The sequence below is a fragment of the Cyrtonyx montezumae genome, unplaced genomic scaffold (genome assembly GCF_038088225.1).
Source record: "Cyrtonyx montezumae isolate F1298 unplaced genomic scaffold, pur_monq_1.0 scaffold_6, whole genome shotgun sequence".
Lineage (NCBI taxonomy): Eukaryota > Metazoa > Chordata > Aves > Galliformes > Odontophoridae > Cyrtonyx > Cyrtonyx montezumae.
The window spans coordinates 16,383,690-16,406,472 of record NW_027072067.1 but is presented as its reverse complement, the minus strand read 5'-3'; the positions used below and the strand labels follow the sequence as shown (position 1 = coordinate 16,406,472).

Genomic DNA, 22,783 nt, shown 5'->3' with positions numbered 1-22,783 from the left:
GGGTCAAGCTGTCCTTATTCACCAACATCATTATTCCCTCGAAAAATGGATTCAAACGCATTGCTTAAAAATAATACCATCATAATGTTGTATAAATTATAATATAAATCAATATAAATAGTTAATGACAGTGCTGATCACTGAAGCACATGTCCTTTGAGGGCCAGTCTGCCCACCAAGCTCACCTTGTCCTTGGTCAGCTCTGTAGTATGTGCAGCTTCACCCCAAGCTGTGCTCACACAGAGCTGTTAAGTGCAGCATGTGAATGATGCAATGATGAAGTGAATGATGGAAGAACAAGGGATCTGTGTGTTCAGTGGAGCATCCTGCTTACCCCATGCCTGGGGCAACTTTTGAAAAGGAAGTGCTCCCAATTCCCAGTAACAACGAAGACTTAATCTGCTTTTTGTAGAGAACGGAATCTCAGTTGGGACAAGTTATTGATACCTGTTTCCCTCACGTATATTAAAAATAAAAGGAGTGGCAGGGATGTGCATTTAATTCTGTACTGAATAAGGAAGCAGGTTAATAATGAAGTATGTGCAAGTGAGAAGACAAAGCCCTCGTGACTCTGCTGGAAGAGGGAAGATAGCAGTAGTAGGTTTCAGGACATGGCTGCCTTCTCGGATGATGCGTACTTTGACAAGTGCGTAACTCGCCGACTGATGGAGGTTTGCCTCAAGTATTAATGTTTGTTTGCAGTTCTGTTGATTCTCTTTAGCTGGTTGTGAGGTGTCTGGGATGTTTCCAAGCTGCCTGCTAGCTAAGCTGCCTAGGGGACTGGCAGCACAGTGCCACTGTGATTCATTTGATGCCTCTGAAATGGACTGATGTATCAGGAAACCTGCTTACCATTTTTTCCCAATTATTCTGAACATCCTTATGTACAGTTGTACAGGTTATATGCAGGTTATCTCAGGGAAGAGCTGTTTGAAGGTTCTGCATGTAAGGATGTGACAGGTGAGAGGACCAGAAAGAGGGAATTAAGTTGTCCTTGCTGTTAGGTCCCTCCACTGCTGTTGTCTGGGATGTCAGCTTTACTGCTGGGACGTTGGTGTTCATGCATATCTATCAGTAATGAAGTCTCCTTTGAGCCTCCTATGGTTAACATTTTTTTAAGAGTATTTCTGTCTTGTTCCACGTTACACATCAGCAGCGTATACCATCAGAACTTTCAAGTACCATGCTGCAAATGGATGCAGTTCGCTGTACCCGGCGTAACAGAATGAGCGTTCAGACATTTTACCAACAAAACAATGCTGTAGCTTTCAGAATCTCTTTGTGATTTTTTTAGAATCAACTTATTAAAGGATGGAGGACTAAGGATAACCAATGTGACCAAAGCTGATGCTGGAAGCTACACTTGTGTGGCAACAAACCAGTTTGGAACAGCCAGTGGGACAACAAACCTCATCGTTACGGGTAGGTGAGCTGGAAAGAGAGGGTCATCCATGCAGTGACTGGCACTGAACTGCAAAGTGCAACACAAGTCTGCAGCCAGGTGAATTCTGAATTCGCTCTTTGAACAAATACCATATGTGTTGAAAAGTGAAGTGTGACAAGATGCATGTATGTAAAAAGAAAAGGACAGATCTCTGGTTAGTTGAGAGAAACTGAGGGCTTCTCTCCCTTTTGGCAGGGAGATTTCTTGGCCCGGAGAGCTCAGATGAAAAAGTTCTGAATGCTTTCCTCCATGCTCTCGCTTACCTGAATACTGAACAATACACTTCATTTTATTTAACTTGTTAAAAAACAAATATGAAATTTGTGCCAACCGAAAATATTAGAGGTCATTATACATTCCAGCCCAAAAGTCTCTTCAGCCCTAAGGAGCTCTACACTTATTTGTTCATGGAAAAAGATGTGGAAGAAGCTACAGCTGCAGGAGTGTTCAGGGCCCCCACAGGCAGTAAAATATGAAGTCTTTCAAAAGCTAATTGTGTACATAATTGCCATTAAGAGTTCCTGCCCCTTCCTCGGAGACATCCATTACTAGCTGCTGTCTGAGATTCTGGTTGAAAAGGACAAGTGCTTTGTGAAGATTAGCTGAAGACTGTCTTTTCTCTTGATGTTCTTTTTTAAAGATGAGAATAACTAAAGATTTTCCAAAAGTGGAATTATCTAATATCCTACAGCATTGCATATCCCATACATCTCATAGATCCAAACAGAATTATTCTGTTCAGTGGAGGAACAGCTCCAGATTTTCAGTCTGTTTCTAAACGATTCATGCCCTTTTATATACAAATAATAGAATTATGTACAGAGGATTTATGGAAGGAAATTTAATTTCTGCAGTATTTACAGTGTATGATATTTGTTCTGTTTGTGTGATTCAGGAATTGTAAGCTGCTTTTCTTAATGGCACTGCTTATGTTCTATATGATATACAGACCCAGATATCCAATGCATCCTACCCTATATAGATTTCCTCTGGTTTCCAGGTTTTGTTATCTCCTTCTTCCACTCCCACCTCTTAATCTTCCCCATGGCTGCTACCACAGCATCCTGCTCCAAAACATATGGGCTATTGCTGAGAACCACACATGCTTCTGAATGGTAATTTCATTGCTGTGGGTTGCAGTGCATTTAGCTTGGTGAAGCATGTTGGTCTGTACGCAGCAGGTTAAAAGCTACTTTTTCAGTTTCAACAAACCCCCACAGGTAAATATGCAGCAGTACAGTGCTCCAGCAACAGAGGTCAGTCAGTAGCATTTATAGTCCAGCTGTATAATTTGAAGTGACTGTCATTAATCAGATTTGAAGAACATGGTAGAACATTAGTGGCAGGCAAGTCTTGGTACTACAGAAATCCAATAACTGGTTTTTCTGCTCTCAGAGCCAACAAGGATCACTTTGGCACCTTCAAACATGGATGTCACTGTTGGAGAAAGTGTCATCTTGCCTTGCCAAGTGCAGCATGATCCTATACTGGACATCAGCTTCACATGGTATTTCAATGGGACGGTCACCGACTTCAAAAAAGATGCCTCTCATTTTGAGAAGGTTGGAGGGGTAAGTTGTGAACACCTCTTCTCTTATAGATACGTGCAGCAGAGACAGGCTTGCTTACTCTTTTCAACACTCTAAATATGTTTTCTTCTTTTTTGGGCCTGTGGAATGTGTTTATAGAATCACAGAATCATAGTATGGCCTGGGTTGAAAAGGACCTCAGAGATGATCTGGTTTCAATCCCCTGCCATGGACAGAGTTGCCAGCCACTAGACCAGGCTTCCCAGAGCCACACCCAGCCTTGCCTTGAATGCCTCCAGGTTTGGGGCATCCACAGCCTCCCTGGGCAACCTGTTCCAGTGCATCACCACCCTTTTCTGAGTGAAAGTGTTGTTCGTTGTTGCAGAGAGGTCATTAATTGAGCTAGACCGCAGCACTTAACCTGATATCCACACATTTCATGTTTTAGACCTGAAGTTTTCTAAGTGCCTACCTCTGCTTTTGCATTTGCCCTTACGTGATGTTGTTTGGATCACGTGAAACATAACAATGACAGATTGAGGAACTTGTTTCAGATTTTGAGAGCTCCAGCCTACCAGCTGACAAAAAAAAAATTCCATCCTTCCTTATTTTTCCCGCTCTTCTGACCCTAGTGTGTCCCTCAACTGATTTTTCTTTTTGCCTGTAAAACGCTGACTGAGATTCATAAGTTGATTAAAAAACAACATTTTTTTTCTCTCTAAAAATTACATCTTTTTCATAAAATAAACACAGGCATAATTCCGTGTAACTAAGAGGTAAGAATTTTTTGGTCTTTGTCTGGATCCCATTAAGGTTGATGGAATAGTTTCATCCCAGTAAGTAAATAAGCCTTCCAAGTTGTCACAGTATGTATCTGTTAAATTGAAGTATCTGTGTATAATATTATATTAATTATATCTGTATAATATTATAATATATATCCTGGCCATGCATGCCTGAGATCCCCAACATCTAGTGGTTAGTGGGAATGTTATGGCACCAGGACCTGATCTTCCAGATGGTTTGAAAAATATAGGACATATAGCTGTTGTTGCACTGCTCTTTTTTGTTAGACAGATGATTTATACAGAGGCTCTAGGCAAACTGAGCAGATTCCAAAGTTTGGAACAGATTTCCTCTAAACTGCTTCTGGTATCACCTGCTCATACAGCCCAGCAATGCCTGAAATTGCAATGCAGGAAAAGCAAAAGCTATTCCAGCAAATGTCTGTACTGTGTGTGCACTTCTGCTTATTGGTATTCTTTGCAGCTTTGAGAAAGGAAGGTGACCTTGCTGTCACTTGGACTTGCCCATGCTGACAAAGATTCAATCTGGCTAGGCAAGAATGTGGGCACTGCTAATGGTCTGCGGGGCATGGAGCTGAGTGCCTTCTGCATTGGTCTTCTGCCACTGCATGTCTTCCTCTAATACTTTAGGGTGCTCCCCCAAAGTGTCCACAAATAGTTTCAATGTGGTTTTAATATTTCAGTGTTTCATGTTTCAGTAGAAGTGTTCTGTTTGATAGTCCCTCTGCTTAGATGTTTTTAATCTAGTTTGCTATTAGTTCACATACAGCCTGATCTGCTTGTGCCTGTCCATTCTTGCTGGGTATTTCTTGGATATCCACTTCCAGTCAAGTTAGATGGACTTCAGATGGCTTTCAGCTTAACTTTTAGGGTTCTGGAGGCAACCAGTGCTGGATTGTCCTCTAAATGTTTCGGTCTTTGTTTTTAAAGACCTGGCATTGTATTTACCTTGTCACATGTGGAAGGGGACCAGGCAGAGTTTTCTCAGCTTCTTTGTGAGAGGCACTAATGGTCATCCTACAAACTAACTGCAGATAATGACATCAGTGAATGAGACTCGAGCTCATAAAAAGATATTTGTGACAGAATGGCGCAGCTGATTTGCATATTGTTAGGGATTTATCTGAAATAATGGCAGCCTCCATGAAAACAAATTTTTCTTGAAATATAAGGATCCAAGCAGAACCAATTAGTGCGAGCATAAAAAAGTAATTAATGCATTGCTGAAGACAAAGGGTTGGAAAGACTGTTAACTCTTTTCTTCTGGAGACCACAACGATCATGTCTTCCCTTTCTCTCAAGTTACCGTGATCTCAAGAATCAGTCGTGGTCAGAGGAGCTGAGAATACCCACAAAGTGTGGCTCTGTTCTCAACTGAAACTGCTGCTCCAGCAAAGGAGAAAGAGGGGTATTAGAAAGAATGAAATCTGACAGAGATTTTTCACCTGGAAGTTTTGATGTGAACAGGACTGAGGCATTCAGCTGGCACTTTGGGAGAGTTTGCAGCAACGCTGGCCATCAGTTTAGTGCTCTATTTCAGTAATGTAGAAAAGAGATAACTGTAGAGTCTGTAACGCAGCACTGAGTTACAGCTGTCAGTCACTCAGGTTCTTTGCACGCTTCCTTTGATTCTGATCAACCCCATGGTGTAACATGAGAGAGGACAGGGGAATGACCGACGTTTAAATGCACAATGAAAAAGAAAGAATAGAAGCAGGACCTTAAAATCAGGGCAATCAGCCAACGAGCTGCAGAGGCGTAATGCTTAAATCCAAAGTGCTCTCACGGTGCGAAGGAACTTGGCAGAAGGAAATCCCAGATGAACTGCCAGGAATGTGAGGTGCCAGGTGAGGGGCTCAGCAGCAAAACTGGCCCAAGGCTCATACTGCACCTCTCTGCATTTCAGTTTTCAGCCTTCAGGTCGAACCAGGCTCAGCTTTGTTGCTTACCTGTTTTAACTCTTTGGACGTCTGTGATAACCAGGCTTACAAACTCTGTCTAGAAGTCAGATTGGGTGATGGCACCTTTCTTGTGGCTTGGGGGCAAGCAGCAGGATGCTGTCCGTCTTCATGGTCTTAACAGACATCTGTGGGTGCATTCCCAGTGCCAGCAGCAGAGCTGCAGCTCGCTTCTCATGCTAGGAGGGGCAGTAGCTTTTGTCTGCTAGGAGAGTGCTTACAGACATTCAGCATGGACATACTGCTGGGTAATAAGCTGCTGTCCTGCCCGTGCCTGTAATTTTTGGGCAACTTTGTCTTAAACTGTTTGGGGAGATATTTTCACCGCCTTCACAATGCGTTCTGAATATTAAATGATATGCTCATTCATTTCTGAACTTGGTGTTTTGACAGAGTGCATCGGGAGATTTGATGATTAGAAACATCCAGCTGAAACACAGCGGGAAATACGTTTGTATGGTGAAGACAGAAGTAGATAGTGTGGCATCTGCAGCCGACCTCATAGTACGAGGTACATCTCAGCTTCAGTTACCATGAACTGTGTTCTCTTACTGCTCTGTGTTGTAGATTGCAGAAACAGCTGATGGCGTAGATTACAAACCCTGCTCATCTGTGACTTCAATTATGTGATTCTGTGTTGAAGTTCAGGGGAATTTTAGCTCTGTTTTGGATGAAACTTGCTTCTTCCCCCACCCCCCCCCCAAAAAATGACTTGAATATAATAAGTGATGACATCATATCTTTTCCTGTGACTGTCCTTTATGTCACTGATGAGTAGAGTTCAGTACTGGCAGCTGTGACATTGCTGCCTCTGCTACATGGTGACTCCACTGCCTGTGAGATGGGTGTCTGCTGCCAAAGCATAGGAAGGGCTTTGTCCTAGAGACACACAGGAATTTAAATTATATATTTCAGGGTTATTTCTTTATTTCTTTTTATTTCCAGAGCAGGAATGCTTGCAGCTATGCCTGAACTGTAGCTTTCATTGTTAATGATGCAGCTTCATTTATTGCAAAACAAAAGCAGCAATCCAGGAATCAGCATTAATGTAATCAAGATCTATTCAGTGTATTTTAAAATATATTCAGGTATTTTATAATTGCCTTTGTACTCTTAGTTTTTTCAACCTGTTTGCTGGTGTAGATGAGACAAAAACAGTTTTTTTGCTAGGCTGCCCAGAGTCAGGATTTTTTGCTGCAGGACACTTGCATGACTGAATTGCTGCTCACAGTGCTGATCAGATGTTCTCATGAAGAATTGCTACATTGCTTCATATACTAAAACAGCTGTAGATATCAAATAGGCCGACTACGGAGATATATGAGTAGATAAAAGAGGACATCAAGGACCAAAGTGAAAGACAGATAATGTGGAGTGGAATGAGGAATCACGCTGAACAAAGGTTACTGAACTTAAATCAAAACCCTGTCGTCTGTGGAATAGTTCAGGGTTACTATTTCAGAATTACCTTATCAGATGCAAGTTTAATTAATGTTAATAAATATAGTTATCCTAATCTAAGTTGTTTTCTTCTTCCTGCAGTACTTAATAAAATCCTCAATGGACTGCTAGCCATTTCCAGGGTACTGGCTTTACTAAAGACCAACTATTTTTCAATCTTTTCCTAGGTTCACCTGGCCCCCCTGAGCACGTGAGAGTGGATGAAATAACTGATACCACAGCTCAGATCTCTTGGCAAGAAGGCACAGATAACCACAGCCCAGTAACTGCTTACACCATACAAGCAAGAACCCCTTTCTCAGTTGGCTGGCAGCGAGTTACCACAGGTAAAATGTATTGCTGGTTATGGGTTCTGTTGAAATATGTTTAGCCAGGATGCACCAGGTTCTTAATTTTCTTTTTTTCGTATTAATAGTTCCAGATATGATTGATGGAAAAACATTCACAACCACAGTGGTGGATTTAAATCCTTGGGTCGAATATGAATTTCGTGTAGTTGCCAGTAACAAAATAGGAGGTGGAGAGCCTAGTTTACCCTCAGAAAAAGTAAGAACTGAAGAGGCAGGTTAGTGGGTTCTTCTATTTGTCTTTAATTCAAGAATCTTGAATATATTAAAAACAAAAAAATGCTGTCTTTGGCTCATTTCAATTAAGCCTGGAATTTGCATCAGATACCTGTAACTAGTTTCTTAGTGAGTTTTTTGCATTTAGCTGTGGGACAGTTTGTATCCACATGTTACATCCAAAGATATTTCAGCTGTATTCAGCGTGGCAAACTGAGTCTTCTCAGTCAGTGCTGCACAGTCTGAAGATGTTAATGGATGGGGAAGAGGTGGATTTTGACACTTTTCCTGATGCTGTGGTCAGTGTACAGCTTCCACGGTACTAGCAGATAGCTCAGATGTTAAAACCCCAGATGTTACTTGGAATAAGGCTGTTGACCAACACCTCTGCATCATTTAGCCCTGTTGAAGACTTGAAGCATGCCACTGATTTTTAGATGCTCGTAAACATTTAAAGCAGATGGAGCATACAGGGTTTTGTTCACGAGGTTCTGCAAATGCTCAGAAAAATAACCGTGTGCCTCACGCGGGTTCTAAAGCACCTGTATTGATGTGCAAAAGGAGTAGGAAGACTGGGGAGTTAGCTCCAGAGAATGAGGTTAACGTGTGATATCATCTCATCTATCTACACGGCGTAGACAGCTCTACGTTTCTTTTTCACAGTTCCTGAAATTCCCCCAGCTGAAGTCAGTGGGGGAGGCGGCAGCAGGTCTGAACTGGTCATAACATGGGATGTAAGTTTTCTGGCAAGCAATTTTCTTCAGAGAATGGTTGTTTTCATTGAAACGCTTCTTTAAAGATGAATTTTCCTGGCTGCAGCAGCTTCTCATCTAGGATGTATATGTGCTTGGTAACATTCAGTAATGTGAGCTATGCACGTTTGCCTGCCCTCTTTCACTTGCTACTGTTAGACTGCAATCAGTAAGAAATTCAGTTAGCTTGCCTACGATGATTACTTCTGCTCTCAAACAGTTGTCAAGGTAAAAAGGGGCGGGGAGGGATGGGAAATGGAAGGGTTGATGCTCAGAGCTGGGGCCAAAGTGTTACACAGGTCAGTGTGCAACTGTACAGTTTGTACTTTCTTACCACTGACTCTAGATGCATGTGCTAAATAATCAGATACTACTTTAAATTACACACAGCCTATTTTTGATGAGTTAAAAAATGTCAACGTGCTATTTCTGACTGATATTAGCAACTCCGTATTATTACTTAATCAAAATCAAATTGGACAGTGTACAAAGTAGTACTGAATTCTCTTACAGATATATATATATACATATATATATGTACTATGAACTGTGATCAGAAATTAAAATGTGTTTTACTGAAGTGTCTTAAAGCAGTGTATGCACTGGAGGACAAGAAATGAATTTGGGAGTTGCTCTTTTCTTGATGTGTAAGCTTTAAGATGGTTTCAAAAGAGAGCATTACTTGCTCCACTGTGCCAGAGTTTATTCATTGATGCAGTGATCCCAAATGCACACCAGAACCAGTTTGCAGTCGCATGCATTCCATTCCCAGTGATGCTTTCCTCGTTCAAAGCTTTTCCAGTGCAGTGTGTAGCATCCCAGGCTTCTGTCACTGGTTGCTTTTCTCACAGCCCATCCCTGAGGAGTTACAAAATGGAGAAGGATTTGGATACGTCGTCGCTTTTCGCCCCTATGGCACCACAACATGGATCCAGACTGTAGTCACCTCTCCTGACACACCCAGATACGTCTTCAGGAATGAGAGCATCTTGCCATTTTCGCCATATGAAGTCAAAGTTGGTGTCTATAACAATAAAGGAGAAGGGCCGTTCAGTTCGATAACCACCGTTTTTTCAGCTGAAGAAGGTATGCTTTTTTCTGCAGATATTTGAGATGTTTTATCCAAGGATATAGCACCAGTTGATATCACTGAGGTCAGCATGAATACAAACATATTTATTTGCACCATCACCTATGCTGTTCATCTCTCCAGTGCTCGTTTCCAATTACAGAGCCTACTGTAGCCCCCTCTGGTGTGTCCGTGACAAGCCTGTCGTCCTCCGTCATCGAAGTGTCCTGGAAAGCCATTCCCTGGAAGATGAGCAGTGGAAGGCTACTAGGTTATGAGGTAACATCATTTAAAATGTTCCTTCTGTTCCAAAGGGCCATGACCCAAAATGTCTTTACACACACAGCTCATGCCAGACAGCCTGTTCCTGGCCTTTCCTTGCAGATGTAGGCCTGAGCCAACACTGAGTGTTCTGCAGTGGAGGCCAAGCTCTGGGGAGGATGATAGGTCACCCTGAGCCTTCTCCCCAGTAGTTTTCCAGCTCTGCCACTATTCAGAAATCAAGAATCTGTTTAAGAAATCAAAGCATACTGCTGTTTGTGTAGAGCATTAGCCTCTAGTAATACCAAGCTTACAGAAGGTTAACACCTGTTTTGGCTTTGTCTGTGCCATCTTCACCCAGAAAATGAATGTTTCGTTCCATGTATCTCTGAAATTGAACACAGAATGACACTGTTCTGCTTCCTGTCACGACTCACGTGCTGAACAACATTTTCAAACTGGCTTTTTTGTTTTTCAGAATTGCAACTGTTCTGTGAGCTACACTTCCCTGAGTTTAACTTGTTTACTTTCTAGGTGAAGCGATGATTTTCCCCTGGTTGTCATTTTTTAATTCGAGCACCATCTAATATTTCAGCTTTGTTTTTCTGCAGTCAGAAGGGCAGCAAGCGTGCCAGGCAGATGGATGAGAAAATCTTGTTGAAATAGTGTACGTATTTTGGAAACTTTAATAGATGTCTACCTTTTTCAGCTGACAAATATGCACGTGAAGGAGTCAAATGCAGCATAATTAGATAAAGATTCTCTTCCATGCAACGCTTTAAGTAGCTCTGTTTTATACCTACTAGGTTAGGTACTGGAATAATGGTGGAAAAGAAGAATCTTCAAACAGAGTAAAAGCTGCAGGGAATGAAACATCAATAAGAATAACAGGTTTGAAGAGCAACTTAGCATACTACACAGCTGTCCGTGCTTACAACAGTGCTGGAGCAGGTCCCTTCAGTGCCACAGTGAATGCTACCACAAAAAAGACACGTAAGTATCACAGATTTAAAGTGGGGAGAGACATAAGGGTGTGTTAGCATTTGCAGGCTGTGAAGAATAGATGCATTAAGTGGGAATTACAATACACATAAGTGACCTAAATCTTTGTACAGAATAGAAGAGCTGGGCAACTAAGTCAAGCATAGATCCTCAAGTTTTTGCCCTCTGCTGCTTTAGCACAATGAGTGTGTAAAACTCAGATGAGCGAAGCTGAGGTAAGTTATTTTTGCATAAAAACTTCTTTATTCTTCTAGTGACTCAAAGAATGTAAAAAGAACTAATTCTGTAAGTTGGAAAGAAAAATAGTGACTGGTTGAATTTCTCTGGGGCATGGCATTTGAATGGTCCTCCCACAGTTCATGCAAAATAATCATTCACGTCCATTGTTCTCCCTTAATCAAGTTACACAAGAAGCCCCTTTCCTATTAAAAAGGAGAAATTAAGCTGGAGAACAGATTGTCAAAGGCTGCACTAATTGTTCTACAAATGAAAAATACATTTAATATGCTGTTGCACTGTAATACAACTCAAAATCGGGGTAATCCATTTTGGAATATTTCTTCCAGATTCACAAGAATGCACAATTAAATCTGTACAAAAGGTCATATTCCCTGGAACAGTCATTAATGTCCTTCTACTGAAAGGAGTTGTATCATCAATATTACAAAACTGTAATTTCACAATAATTTCATGTGCAGAAACAAGCATTACTCTCTCATTTTGAGGACTAAACCAACTCAGATTAATTTATATTTACTGGGGTTTAAATACATTCTACATGCAGTTACTGTGAAAGTCTGCAACTTGTATCTGACACAGGTTCTCTTAAATTAGCCTTAAACACTTTGTTGCATAAATTTGCAGTTAATTGTGGAAGTTTCACCTGAGTTTACAAGGTAAGGTGTTGTAATTATGTAATATATAGGAGGTCTTACAAGAAAACATTACATCAGATGTAATTAAGATAAGCATTGGTGCATATGACTTAGCTTTAAGCATCCAATGAGAGACAGAGAAATCAGTGTAGCTGTTTGCACACTTTGTACTGGACAAAATGGTTTGATATTATCTATTAGAAATTAGATTATTGTAATTTGGGTAGCTGAAGCAGAGTAGAGCCTGTTGAATCACTTCTGTTAGTGAGGTGGTAGATAGAGGCATGCAGTTTTTATGTCATTATTCTTCATTCTTTCAGCTGACATTAATATTTTGTTTTGGATTTAAGAGAGTGACTCATTGCTTCTCAAATTCAGCTTTAATATCTGAGTGTGTAAACTGTTTATATCTGCTGTAATACTCGAATCTCAGGAGTAAAACAATCTCTTCTTCCATTTACAGAAATTAGCTATTAGTGCATCAGGTTCAATCCTATTTAGTATCCAGAACAAGGCAAATACCACAAGAGAACAGATCTTTGAATAGTTGTTTGACTTCAGTAATTTTAAATCTTGGCCTTGCATTTTGTGTCCACACGGTGCTGTGCTCCGTAATCAGGAGGTTTATGATCTGACTGCTAATGGAGCTACCTATGCAAATGAGTTTAAAAATAAAGGGAGGGGAAAAAGAAACACAAAAAGCCACAAGCCTAAGTGCAGGTACAAAGCTGTTAAAGCACTGTTACGTTTTAGTCCTGGATGCCTTCAGCATCAAAGCTTAGAGCAGTCCACCTAAGCAGCAGTTGCCTCCACTAGGTGACAGCAACAGTAAATTGTTTTCCGTAACGCATTTAGAAAACATTTTAATAGGTAAGTGGTTCACTGCATGATCCACTTTCTGGAAAGTCCACTTGAAGCATCTGAACGGGTTTGTGCTCTATCTTCACCTTTCCATCGAAGTGTACTGCCGAAAGTGTACCACTCCCCTTGAAAGTAAGTCTCAGGTTGCTAATGAACAACAGCAACACCACAAAAACAGCCAAAAAAACCAACAGTAGATTTGCTTGGCCAAAGCCCATTCATTGTTCCAACTGCAATTACTGAAATGATACAGACTGCACTGCAGAACCATGCCTCAAGTTGAAAGAACAAAAAAAATGTCACCTACTTTTATATTTCAAACGTGTTAAAGTAAATCAGCATAGCACATAGGTTTGAATATTCACTAAGACTGAATTTGTTTATTGTGGAGTATTTACTTATTCTTGAAAACGTACTACAGATAGGAACTGTCTGCTATCATCAGTGGTTTCATTAGAGTATGTTCTAATTGATCACCCATGTCCTAAGAAATATGCTTTTGTTTGACTGCATTTAATGAAACACCATCAACAGATAATGCAACTTCAGAAATAACATTTATTTGCTATTCTGTTTTTCTTTCCTTCTGTTTTTCCAATTTAGTCTCTGAACCATAAAGTGTACAAATGACAAGGCTGTATTTGAGTTGCTTTTACATCCGACACGTAACGACAATCAATTACCTGAACTGTTATTTCCTACTGTAGAATAAATCACTAATGCCAATTAAATTAAAGTCATGCTTTTATTATGTATTCAAAGCACCCAGTCAGCCACCAGGAAACGTTGTGTGGAACGTTACTGACTCCAGAGTAATCCTCAACTGGGAAGAAGTGAGAGCCATGGAGAACGAGTCTGAGGTGACTGGGTATAAGGTAAGCAGAAAAAGAACAGCAGGAGAATGTGAAAGCAGTTCTCCCTCCTTTGCCTCACCTCTTTGCATCCTGTAGACTTCCTACTTTGCACATTTCATACCTGTCTCATTTTTGTAGATTAAAGTCATGTTCAAAGTGTGTCTCACAAACCATAGTCCGTTCACCATTAATGCTACACTAAATACTTTCTGTTGCTAAGTAGATTTTTTAGTACAAAGTACGAAATTATATTCTTAAACCTTTTTCTTTGTACTTCTTGTGGGACTTGCTCCATGTCATCTTAGAAGCTGCAGTGCTACATCTGTTCCAGAACTGATCAGTGCACAAAGATACAAGCATTTAAGTACATCATTTATGCTTATGAGAATTGCTGAGGATGCTCTTGACCGGTGTACAGCTGGACCTCATGCAACACCTACCTATGCCAGAATTTATGTGACTGCAGTGTTCTGGGATGTACTGGCAAGGAATGTTGCAAGCTTACCTGGTTTCACAGGAGGTAGCCAAACAAAAATGAGGCCAGTGTACAGTTTCAAATTGCATACTTCATCTCCCATGACACTCTCAGGTTTCTCTATTAAAAACATACCAACAACCTGAATTTCAAGAATGCTGGTTAATTTTCCCCAAGTAAAACATTTAGGGGTGCCATTTTTATCCCCAGAAGCAAGGGCACTGCAGTGAACAGAAAGTTAATTTGTCGAGCAGATATCCAGCAAATGACATTGAAAGCAGCAGAGCAGTCACAGCACGGGCACTGTGGAAGGCAGCCAGATGGTTGTGTCCCTCAGAGCCTTTCCAGCACAGCGTGGCATTAGGGAGCATGGCCCGAGGGTGGCAGCGTGTAGCACAGAGCTGGGAAGGTACTGAGAGGCTGCTGTCATTTAGATGGATTCAGGGTGAGGATCCAGGTTTGCTGATGGATCGTCGTGTATGCAACTGCAGTGGGCTTGCATTTTTTTTTGCAGTCTGCTACTACTGCCATTATAGTTTGCTGTTGCATTGGGAACCCCCCTGGCTTACCTGTCTTACCAGAAGAGAAGCTGATGTTGCTCTTGCTTGAGGCTTTTGGCTGGATGCAGCACCTGTTGTGTAGAACAGGATGTTTTCTGTAGTTCACTTTAACAACAGAGTAATTGAATTAGCACTCGTGGAACATCTCCCAACACAGTCCCATAGTTTTCTCATTCTGACTAAGTCTCTCCTTCCCCATACTATATATTGGCAAATTCAGTTGGTCTAGATAATGACAGACACCAAACTGGGGTAGTCTATAAAACAATGAATAAGATATTCAACAGTCAACAGAATGTACTACCACACATTCTGTCTTTTCAGATTAAAATGAGGTAAAATACTTCCTTTCATGTTCACTTCTTTCACTGATCCTCTAGGTACTGCAAGTAGTTGTGCCCTGTAATATTAACCAAAGATGAGACCTCTTCTCTCATCATGCCTTTGTAAGACCAAAACCCTTTTTCCTAGAAACACGAATAAGAATTGCATACTGACTCCTACTGGAAGAAATAACCACACTATGGATTTTCAGAAGCTGCTGTTGCTTTTGTTGCAGGTTCTGTACAGGACGAGCAGTCAGAACAGTATGAATGTGCTGAACACAGACAAAACAACAGCAGAACTGCTGCTCCAGTTCAATGAAGATTACATTATAGAAGTAAAAGCAACAACTGAAGGTGGAGATGGCACGAGCAGTGATCAGATCCTGATTCCCAGACTAGCTAGTAGGTTGAAGCTGAACTGCTGTTCTTTTGTCATGCATAGTGATGCATTATTTAATAAATTATTAAATGCAGTTGACACCAAGCAGTTGTCACAGGTTATCTTTAGAGGAATTGAGTCCTTATTGGTAGGAAAAAAAACAAAATTGAAAGCATGTATGTTGTATGGTAATAAGGTATTAAAAAGAAAAGCAATTAACAGTCTTCCAGCCCTTATGCATGACAAACTTCATTCTCCTGAACTGGTACATTACCATGTAAATTAGTATTAAAAAAACATTGTTTTTACTTTTTCTCTGTTTTTGTTATAGCTGTATTGACAGTAAAGACCATTCATACAGCTTAAATATTTTGCAGTGCATTTCTGTAGCTGAACATTGTGTTTCTACTTCAAAGTTTTCACTGTTTGTCAAAAATAAAAAATGACAGTAGGTTTTTTTCCTGCTTAGTGCCTAGTAAGAGTAATAACGTGACACAGCAGATAGTCATGCTTTCATTTAATGCTGACCTTTTCCATCTGTCACAGGTATGGATGCAAGAGGTTCTGCTCCTTCAGCCTTGAATATCTTCAGTCTATCCAGCATCTTACCGACAGTATTCTCTTTCACTCTTCATTCAGTGTTGTGATGATGCATTTTCATTTGCTAGGAGAAACAAATTATCAATGAGTTATTACAGAAAAGTGCTTTTTTTTTTTTTAAAGAAACAAACTGCAGTGGTTAATGCATGGTTTTCTTCTGGCGTGTTTTTAAATTCTTTATATTTCATTGTAGGTTGAATTAAAAATATCGTGTAAAGTTTAGCAAATCCTTTAAAAAGGAGTCTGAAATGCCTTAATACTTGAACCAAAGGAGTTTACATATTATATACTTCAGCTACAACGTAAGAGAGAGAGTTGAAAGCAATGGCACTGTGGTCAGTTACAAGGAAGAGCTCAGCTCTATGGAAAACCCAGTGACTGTGAATTGTTTTTGAGTATATTCTACAGTATTATAACATCACTCTATATACAAAAGTTGAGGTCAGAGCACGTAGCTTCAATCAGAATGGGAAACATCAACTACTTGTTTTTAAGACAGTGCCATTTGCTTGCTGCCCTTCACATAACTTATTCTAAATCCAGCACGATTTCTAAATCCAGCACGATCCACCAACTCAAAGCTAGAAGTTAGAAAAGTCACAGTATTCATGTTAGTCTTGCACAATCCCCATTGGGGTGAAAAAGAGAAGTAGTGGAAGCCCTGCCTAAGAAATGATCTCACAGCCACGTTTCTCTTTTATCCCAACATAAATCTGTGTACTCTTTCAAGCACTTGACCTTCCTCTTCATCACTTCCAAGTTGATTTCCTTCCATCTCTCTTATAGACTGTAACATATCCAGAACCAAGTTCTCCCACCTTCAGGATCGTTCTCACTGCCCTTCTCTGAACTCCTGTCAGTGTGCTTCACTAACACAAGTGCCCATTTGTAAGCATTACTGAAATGCAGTTGCACCATGGCCTTACAAATAGGAACTGTTACCACCTTCCTCCCTTGTGATGTGGTGCTTCCAAAAATGCAGCCCAAAATTATCATCTTGTCTGCTGCACTGCACGCGCTGTAAATTCAATAGTACATTCTCTTTCCAGCTGCTCTTTAACCAGGTCAAACTATTTCAGCTGGTCCAGCACTCTAATACACCCCATTACTGCCATCTAATTCTAGTAAGTTTTTTGGCAATACTATAGTTTATCATTTTAAAAATACATTGAGATTCTCAAGCTTACTATTACAGTGAACTCTACGCTTTCTTTCATAGCAGTACCTTCAGCCTGGTGGATCTGACTTTCACTGCTGTGAATTCAGACCAGTCCACCTTCTAGACACATCTATGGCAGATCAAGTGTTCATGTGACATAAAACGTATCCTTTTAAAGCCATTCATTTTTATCCCACAAGACTATTAACAACACATGGAAATATCAAGAGACAGAGCCAGGATTAATATCACGATAGCACTATAGAAATACCTTGATATGCATTCAAATAGATTAGCATCACATCCAGATGAAAATAGTGCTAGCTGTTGAAGTAAGCAAGATCTGTACATACTGTAAATATATAGATATAAATGGCTAGTTGCTTTCCAATGTGGCTAACCAGTGATGTTTTCAGATACTTGCAAATACGGGGAAGGGTGGGAGATGGAAAACAGGTGTTACTAGTAAGTATATAGTTACGTTTCCTGCAACAAAGGGTGAATCTTTCTATTCTTGTTTCACAGAATTCTAGTTCACGTTCCTGTATTGACATTTTCATGCTATTACAGTGTATTTTCATTTCTAGTTATATATCTCCATGAGATATGTACTGAGTACCTTGTTTCATATTGAAAAGTTTGAAATTTCTCCTTAAACTTCCAGTTGTGTGTGTATCCTATGGTTATCTGTATGCATTTTTTTATTATTCTAATAAAATATTTATTACATAGAGGGGATACAAGACTATTTCAAATGTTATTGCACATCCAAACGTGTACTTGCCACTGCAACTAAAATCCTTGTCTGTGTTCCTCAGGGTATTTCTGCTACCTGAGACCTCATGGCAGGACAGGAGCAAGCAGCTCTGCTACCATAAGATTAAAATCCTCACCTGTACAAGCAGGCCTGCTTCTAGAGAAAGGAAGGCAGAAGGGAGAGGAGCAGTAAGAGCCCATAGTTCTGCAGCACAGCAGTCAAAAACCCACCTCACTTGCCCTGGCTTGGTTTCCTGTCTTCCCAATTAGGCCGCTTCCTCTCCTCTGAGATGAAATAGAATGTAATTATATTAAGGAAGAGTTGGTTCCTTTTAATAATTTATTCAGTATATCACTATTTATCATTAAATTGCATGGCATTTTCCCCTGCAAATTGCCTATTCCTCACATACTGCAGTTTCCCATAGAGCTCGTGACTTTCCAGCACTGAATCCCGCTCAGTGGGAACATGAGCAGAACAGAAACCATATTTTAAGCTTGCAAAGCATGGATTACCTTGCTTCTACCTAACCTACATGAAAGGAGCTGATCCGCATGCTGCAGCAAAGGCTGATAATAACCCCAACATGTTTAGAAGTGTATGTGCAACAGACAAGACTAAATCCATTGTTTCTTGAGAAAAGCATGGTTTCTTTTCCAGAGGACTCTGGCTAGTCACATGCCTTCTCCAGATTTCATCCTGTATTCACATAGCCCTCCTTTAAGATGACCTCTGTTCCTAATCTCGTTTCAGTTCAGTTAATATTTAATTGTGATAATAACGCTGACTTAATACTCCAGGGAGAATTAAAAATAATTATATATAAAAAGGAAGTTATTACCAGGAAAATATTGAAGGAACGCATGAAGAGTCATTATGAGATACCATGAGTTTCCAAAGCCCACCTCTTGCAGACTTTCCCAGAGCAGTTTCTGTCACTCAACAATTTCAGGAATTCAGTCCTGGGAGAAAAAAAAAAAAAATATATATATATATATATAAATAAAAATCTGATTTAACAATAATAAAAAACAAGAACATCACTTGCATGAGGTGAGATTTGCAGCATTGGGACCTTGCACCAGGCTCACTAGCAGTCCTAGTTCTCAGGAAACTCAGTTGGCCACTGTTAGGGGGACAACACAACACATCATAGTGAAAAGGAGAAAGAATACACATGACTTGCTTGAATATATGCACCACAGAAAAGGGAGCAAACTTAAAAGCATTGCAGCTGTGCCTGGTGTCCGCCTCCAGCAGCTGTAACCACTTCCATTTGGAAGCCCTTACTGGGGCAATGTGAGCACTGGAGTTTGGAATTTGGAGGCTTGGGGAAATAAGGATTATTTGTCGTGTTATTTTTCTCTTGGGTTTACTCGTTGCAGTTATCATCTTGCACCACTCTTCCAGGAGTTGCTTTCTAACCAGTTTCTTGCACCATCCAGGTAATTTGTTGGGTGTTTTGTTTGTTGTTCTGGTTTTTTTTCCTTTGCACACATTTATGTGAGGGGGGTTGACTCCTGTGACTGAAATCAGTTTCTCAGATTCAAAGAATCTTTGATTCTTTGAATCAAAAAAGCCTTCTTTGGGCAGTTTACTCTGTCAGATACGTTGTGAACAGGCAGAATCCCCTCTGAATACAAAATGAGTTAAAAACTAATATTACTTTAGCCCTAAGAAATGCTGGAGATCTCCATTTTCTACTTAATTTGCCTTTCACTGGTGGATTGCAGACGTGGGCAGTGCCTGTCAGGTTATATATGTTATATCTTAATAACGGGCAATAAAGCAAGCTGTCCTGCATGAGGGAATGCATTAATCTGACAGCTTTCTGTCTGAAATAAATAACAATGGAGAATCGTGAAAATAAAATGAGTTTGTAAACAGGCATTCTCCCTCTTAGGAAAAACAACCTCCTTGGTTGTTCTGTGCTAATGCTCTGAACTACTGGAAAGCAATAAAAAAGGGATACGTTTAGCAGAGATATAACTGAATGTACATGATTGTTTTATCAAGCCTGTCTGATAAAAAAGAGACCCCACTGCCCTTTAAATCTGATGCGTACGTAGTGGAAGCTACAAAGTAGGGGGAGGAAAAAAGTATGCCACCTACCTGTACCTCCAGGTAACAGTTCTACATTCTTAGAGCTTTCTGGTGAACACCTTTCCCATTTGCTTTCCTGGTGTGCACACAGCTGGGGTCTCGCTGGGAAGCAGGATGAGCAGCCTGTAAGGAAGGCACGGGCACTTGTCTTTTCCCAAGCTCACCTGTTTCAATGGCCCCAGCAAGAAGGGAAGCTGCCTGCACCCAGCTGAGCCAGTGCCCCTCACCTGTGGGAGCTGTGAGCATCTCAAAAGCCCCTCCAACGTCTCACCTTCAGCTTGGAAGTCCTTCCTGCAGCCAGCCAAGGCATTTGGCTGTGGAAGGAGGTCTCCCTGCCGTCCAGGGGATCGGTCACAACCTCACAGTGCTGGCTGCAGGACAAGGAGATGCACACGGACACTGCCTGGCAGCCCTCCCAAAGCCCAGCACGACCCCGCCGTGCCCTTGGCAGAGATTGTCCCCTCCAGGCCACGCTGTGGTCTCCCGAGCAGCCACCATCTGCCAGCTCAGCAGGGCCCTGCTGGGAACTGCACGCTGCTCCTAACAGCATGAGCTGAGTGCAGCAGTGTCACTTCAGACAGAAAAATGCAGCCATCTCTCGGAGATCTCCTTGCAGGTCACCTGCCACAAAGGCAGACAACAAGAGTCTAGGATAACCACAGACTGCCACCAGCTTGGGATCCGGCATTGCCTGACCTCTGACTCGTCCTGTGATGCACTAGGTGTGTGGAACAGTTCCCCTACCCCAAACCCTCCTAGTTCATCAGCAGATTCCTCCTCCACATCTCTCTCTCGGGTCTCCTTCTCCATCAGTGGCTTACTACACTCACTCTCATTCCTTGCCCTGTTACAGTGTATGCAGCATCACTTCTTATACGTCGAAAACCTCAAAAGAGTTTATAAATTCATTATATTCTCTCGAGCTTCTTGCTGGTTTGGTTTTGCTTGATTTTTTTAGGTCAATGAGTACCTCTGAATGTCTCTTCTTTATGTTCTAATGGACAAATATTGGAGATAAGGCCAGTAACTCTGGGCACGTGAGCATTACAGAGCATTACTAAGACACTTTCCAATGCACCTCAGATTATTTTCTTACCCTTTAAGAACATAATTAGTCCCTTGAGATCTGGACCATGCCTGCTGCCTGTGCTGTGCGTTCTTCATGCCACTCACCGATTAATTCCCTTTTGGATGGCAGAAAGTCACAGCTCTGCAAGTGCTGAAAAAAAAAGAAGAATCAAAAGCATCCCATTAGGAGCCTATGGAGAGGATGCAACCTCGAGATGTTTGCTAATTCAACCGATGACAATTTAAAGTCAGAAATTCCTAAGAAGGGCGGGACAGCCCAGAGCTATCCATCAGCAAAGAGCCCCAGCGAGAGAGGTCACATCCTCCCCAGTTTGGGAAGAGGGGACCTCAGTGACCACCCTGCCCTGTGCAGGGCCCAGCTCTGCACGGTCAGGCAGCACGTCCAGCATATGTGTGGACTTATTTCAGGCACTGTGCACCAGCTGCTCTGCAGCTCTAAACCATAACATCTCAGTAGAATAACAGATTGATTTTTGCCATCTCCAAGGAAAGCGAATTCTCCCCTAAGACCAAAGCACCTGTGTGTGCTCACTGTGCCATTAATTGAGCAGGCAGAGAGGCCTTTGGTGGCACTGCTCTCTGATTTCCATTTCAGGGATCTTTCTGTGCTGGAACACGAGCACTGACCTGTTCCATCAGTTAAAGGCATAAAAGGAAACGAGGCGCAGAAAATAAGGGAAAGCCCTCTGTTTCATATCTCTTATGATACAAACACTAAATCATTTTCCCAACGGAGGACCTGTAAAGGAGTCTATCAGAAAAGGACATATGTTTAACAAGTATCTCTCTCATTAGCAATCCAAGAAGGGCCACAGTTAAAGCAGACAAATAATTTAATTTTTATCTCACTTCCTAACATTGCCACCAAACTGAGGCATTTAAAGTTACACTTGTCACAACACTAATTATCTATTTAAACACTGGAGCTCTCTGGTGATTGAATAAGTTCTGCAGCAGGAAAAGATTATTTCATCAGCTGCATCTGACTTTCATCGTTTTTCAGATATAGGAAAGAAAGTGACTACAATGAGAGAAAGCACAGCTTTCAGTGCCTTTATGGCAGTTTCAGTGAGATAGAGGACAACACTTCTATGGCCAAAACCTTCTCCTCATGTATGGAAAACCAACATCCTGGGCTTTTTTGTTGCCTTGGAAACATGAAATATAAATGCCATTAATAAATTATTTTCAAGCAACCGTAACATCCAGTGCTGAGGACCTGATCTGAGTTACTCTGATCCATCCTTCTAACTGAGGGAAAAGGATAAGAACAACAACAAAGCTCAGCCTAGTTCCACTTGTGCTTGAGTTTCCAGAAGAGCTACCAGAAGTTTTTCATGGGATCCCCACAAACAATGGGAGAGCCATGGCTCCCTTCGTCCACAAGACAACACCCACATGCCCAGGGCCCCGGGGTCCTGCCTGCAGCATGGGGCCATCAATGACAGCACAGGGTACTACCACCACCATGCTGCACAAACATGGAAGTGCTATTTTTACACTTGGTCCTGAGCTATTCTAAGCACAAATTTGCTCACCGCAAGACTCCTTCCTTTAGCTAGCCATTCCTTTTTAAAGAGCTGTTCATATGGGTAATTGAGTTTTCTTCCTCCAGTCTTCCTCATTGCCAACCTCCATGAATCTCTTCTGAACTGGCTACAAGACGACTGGATCAAAGGGGAAAAAAACTTTAATCTGGAAGCACAGTATTTACATAACAGAAGATAAGCTCAAACTCTTCGTATCTAGCATATAGATACTTATGAGAAGCGTATTAAAATAGGCCATTTTTAATTTGATTGGAGAAGAGAGAAGACTTTTATAGCTACTGTAAGAGGAGACGAGGCTGGCAATCAAATCATCACTGTTTGCAAGGCATCTAAATGAAAAGGTCAGCATT

The 22,783-nt window shown here is 41.2% G+C and overlaps 1 protein-coding gene across 1 annotated transcript in view; it reads left to right on the top strand.

Annotated features, from left to right (window-relative positions):
* The window catches only part of CNTN3 (contactin 3), a 66,926-nt gene extending 51,104 nt beyond the window's left edge, over positions 1–15,822 (top strand). The window contains exons 9-20 of the mRNA XM_065749840.1: positions 1,295–1,422; positions 2,840–3,015; positions 6,131–6,248; positions 7,366–7,524; positions 7,614–7,763; positions 8,425–8,495; positions 9,365–9,599; positions 9,746–9,861; positions 10,650–10,836; positions 13,344–13,456; positions 15,030–15,198; positions 15,722–15,822. Coding sequence (XP_065605912.1) covers positions 1,295–1,422; positions 2,840–3,015; positions 6,131–6,248; positions 7,366–7,524; positions 7,614–7,763; positions 8,425–8,495; positions 9,365–9,599; positions 9,746–9,861; positions 10,650–10,836; positions 13,344–13,456; positions 15,030–15,198; positions 15,722–15,822 — 1,723 coding nt within the window. The remainder of the gene's footprint in view (positions 1–1,294; positions 1,423–2,839; positions 3,016–6,130; positions 6,249–7,365; positions 7,525–7,613; positions 7,764–8,424; positions 8,496–9,364; positions 9,600–9,745; positions 9,862–10,649; positions 10,837–13,343; positions 13,457–15,029; positions 15,199–15,721) is intronic.
* Positions 15,823–22,783: the final 6,961 nt, after the last annotated feature.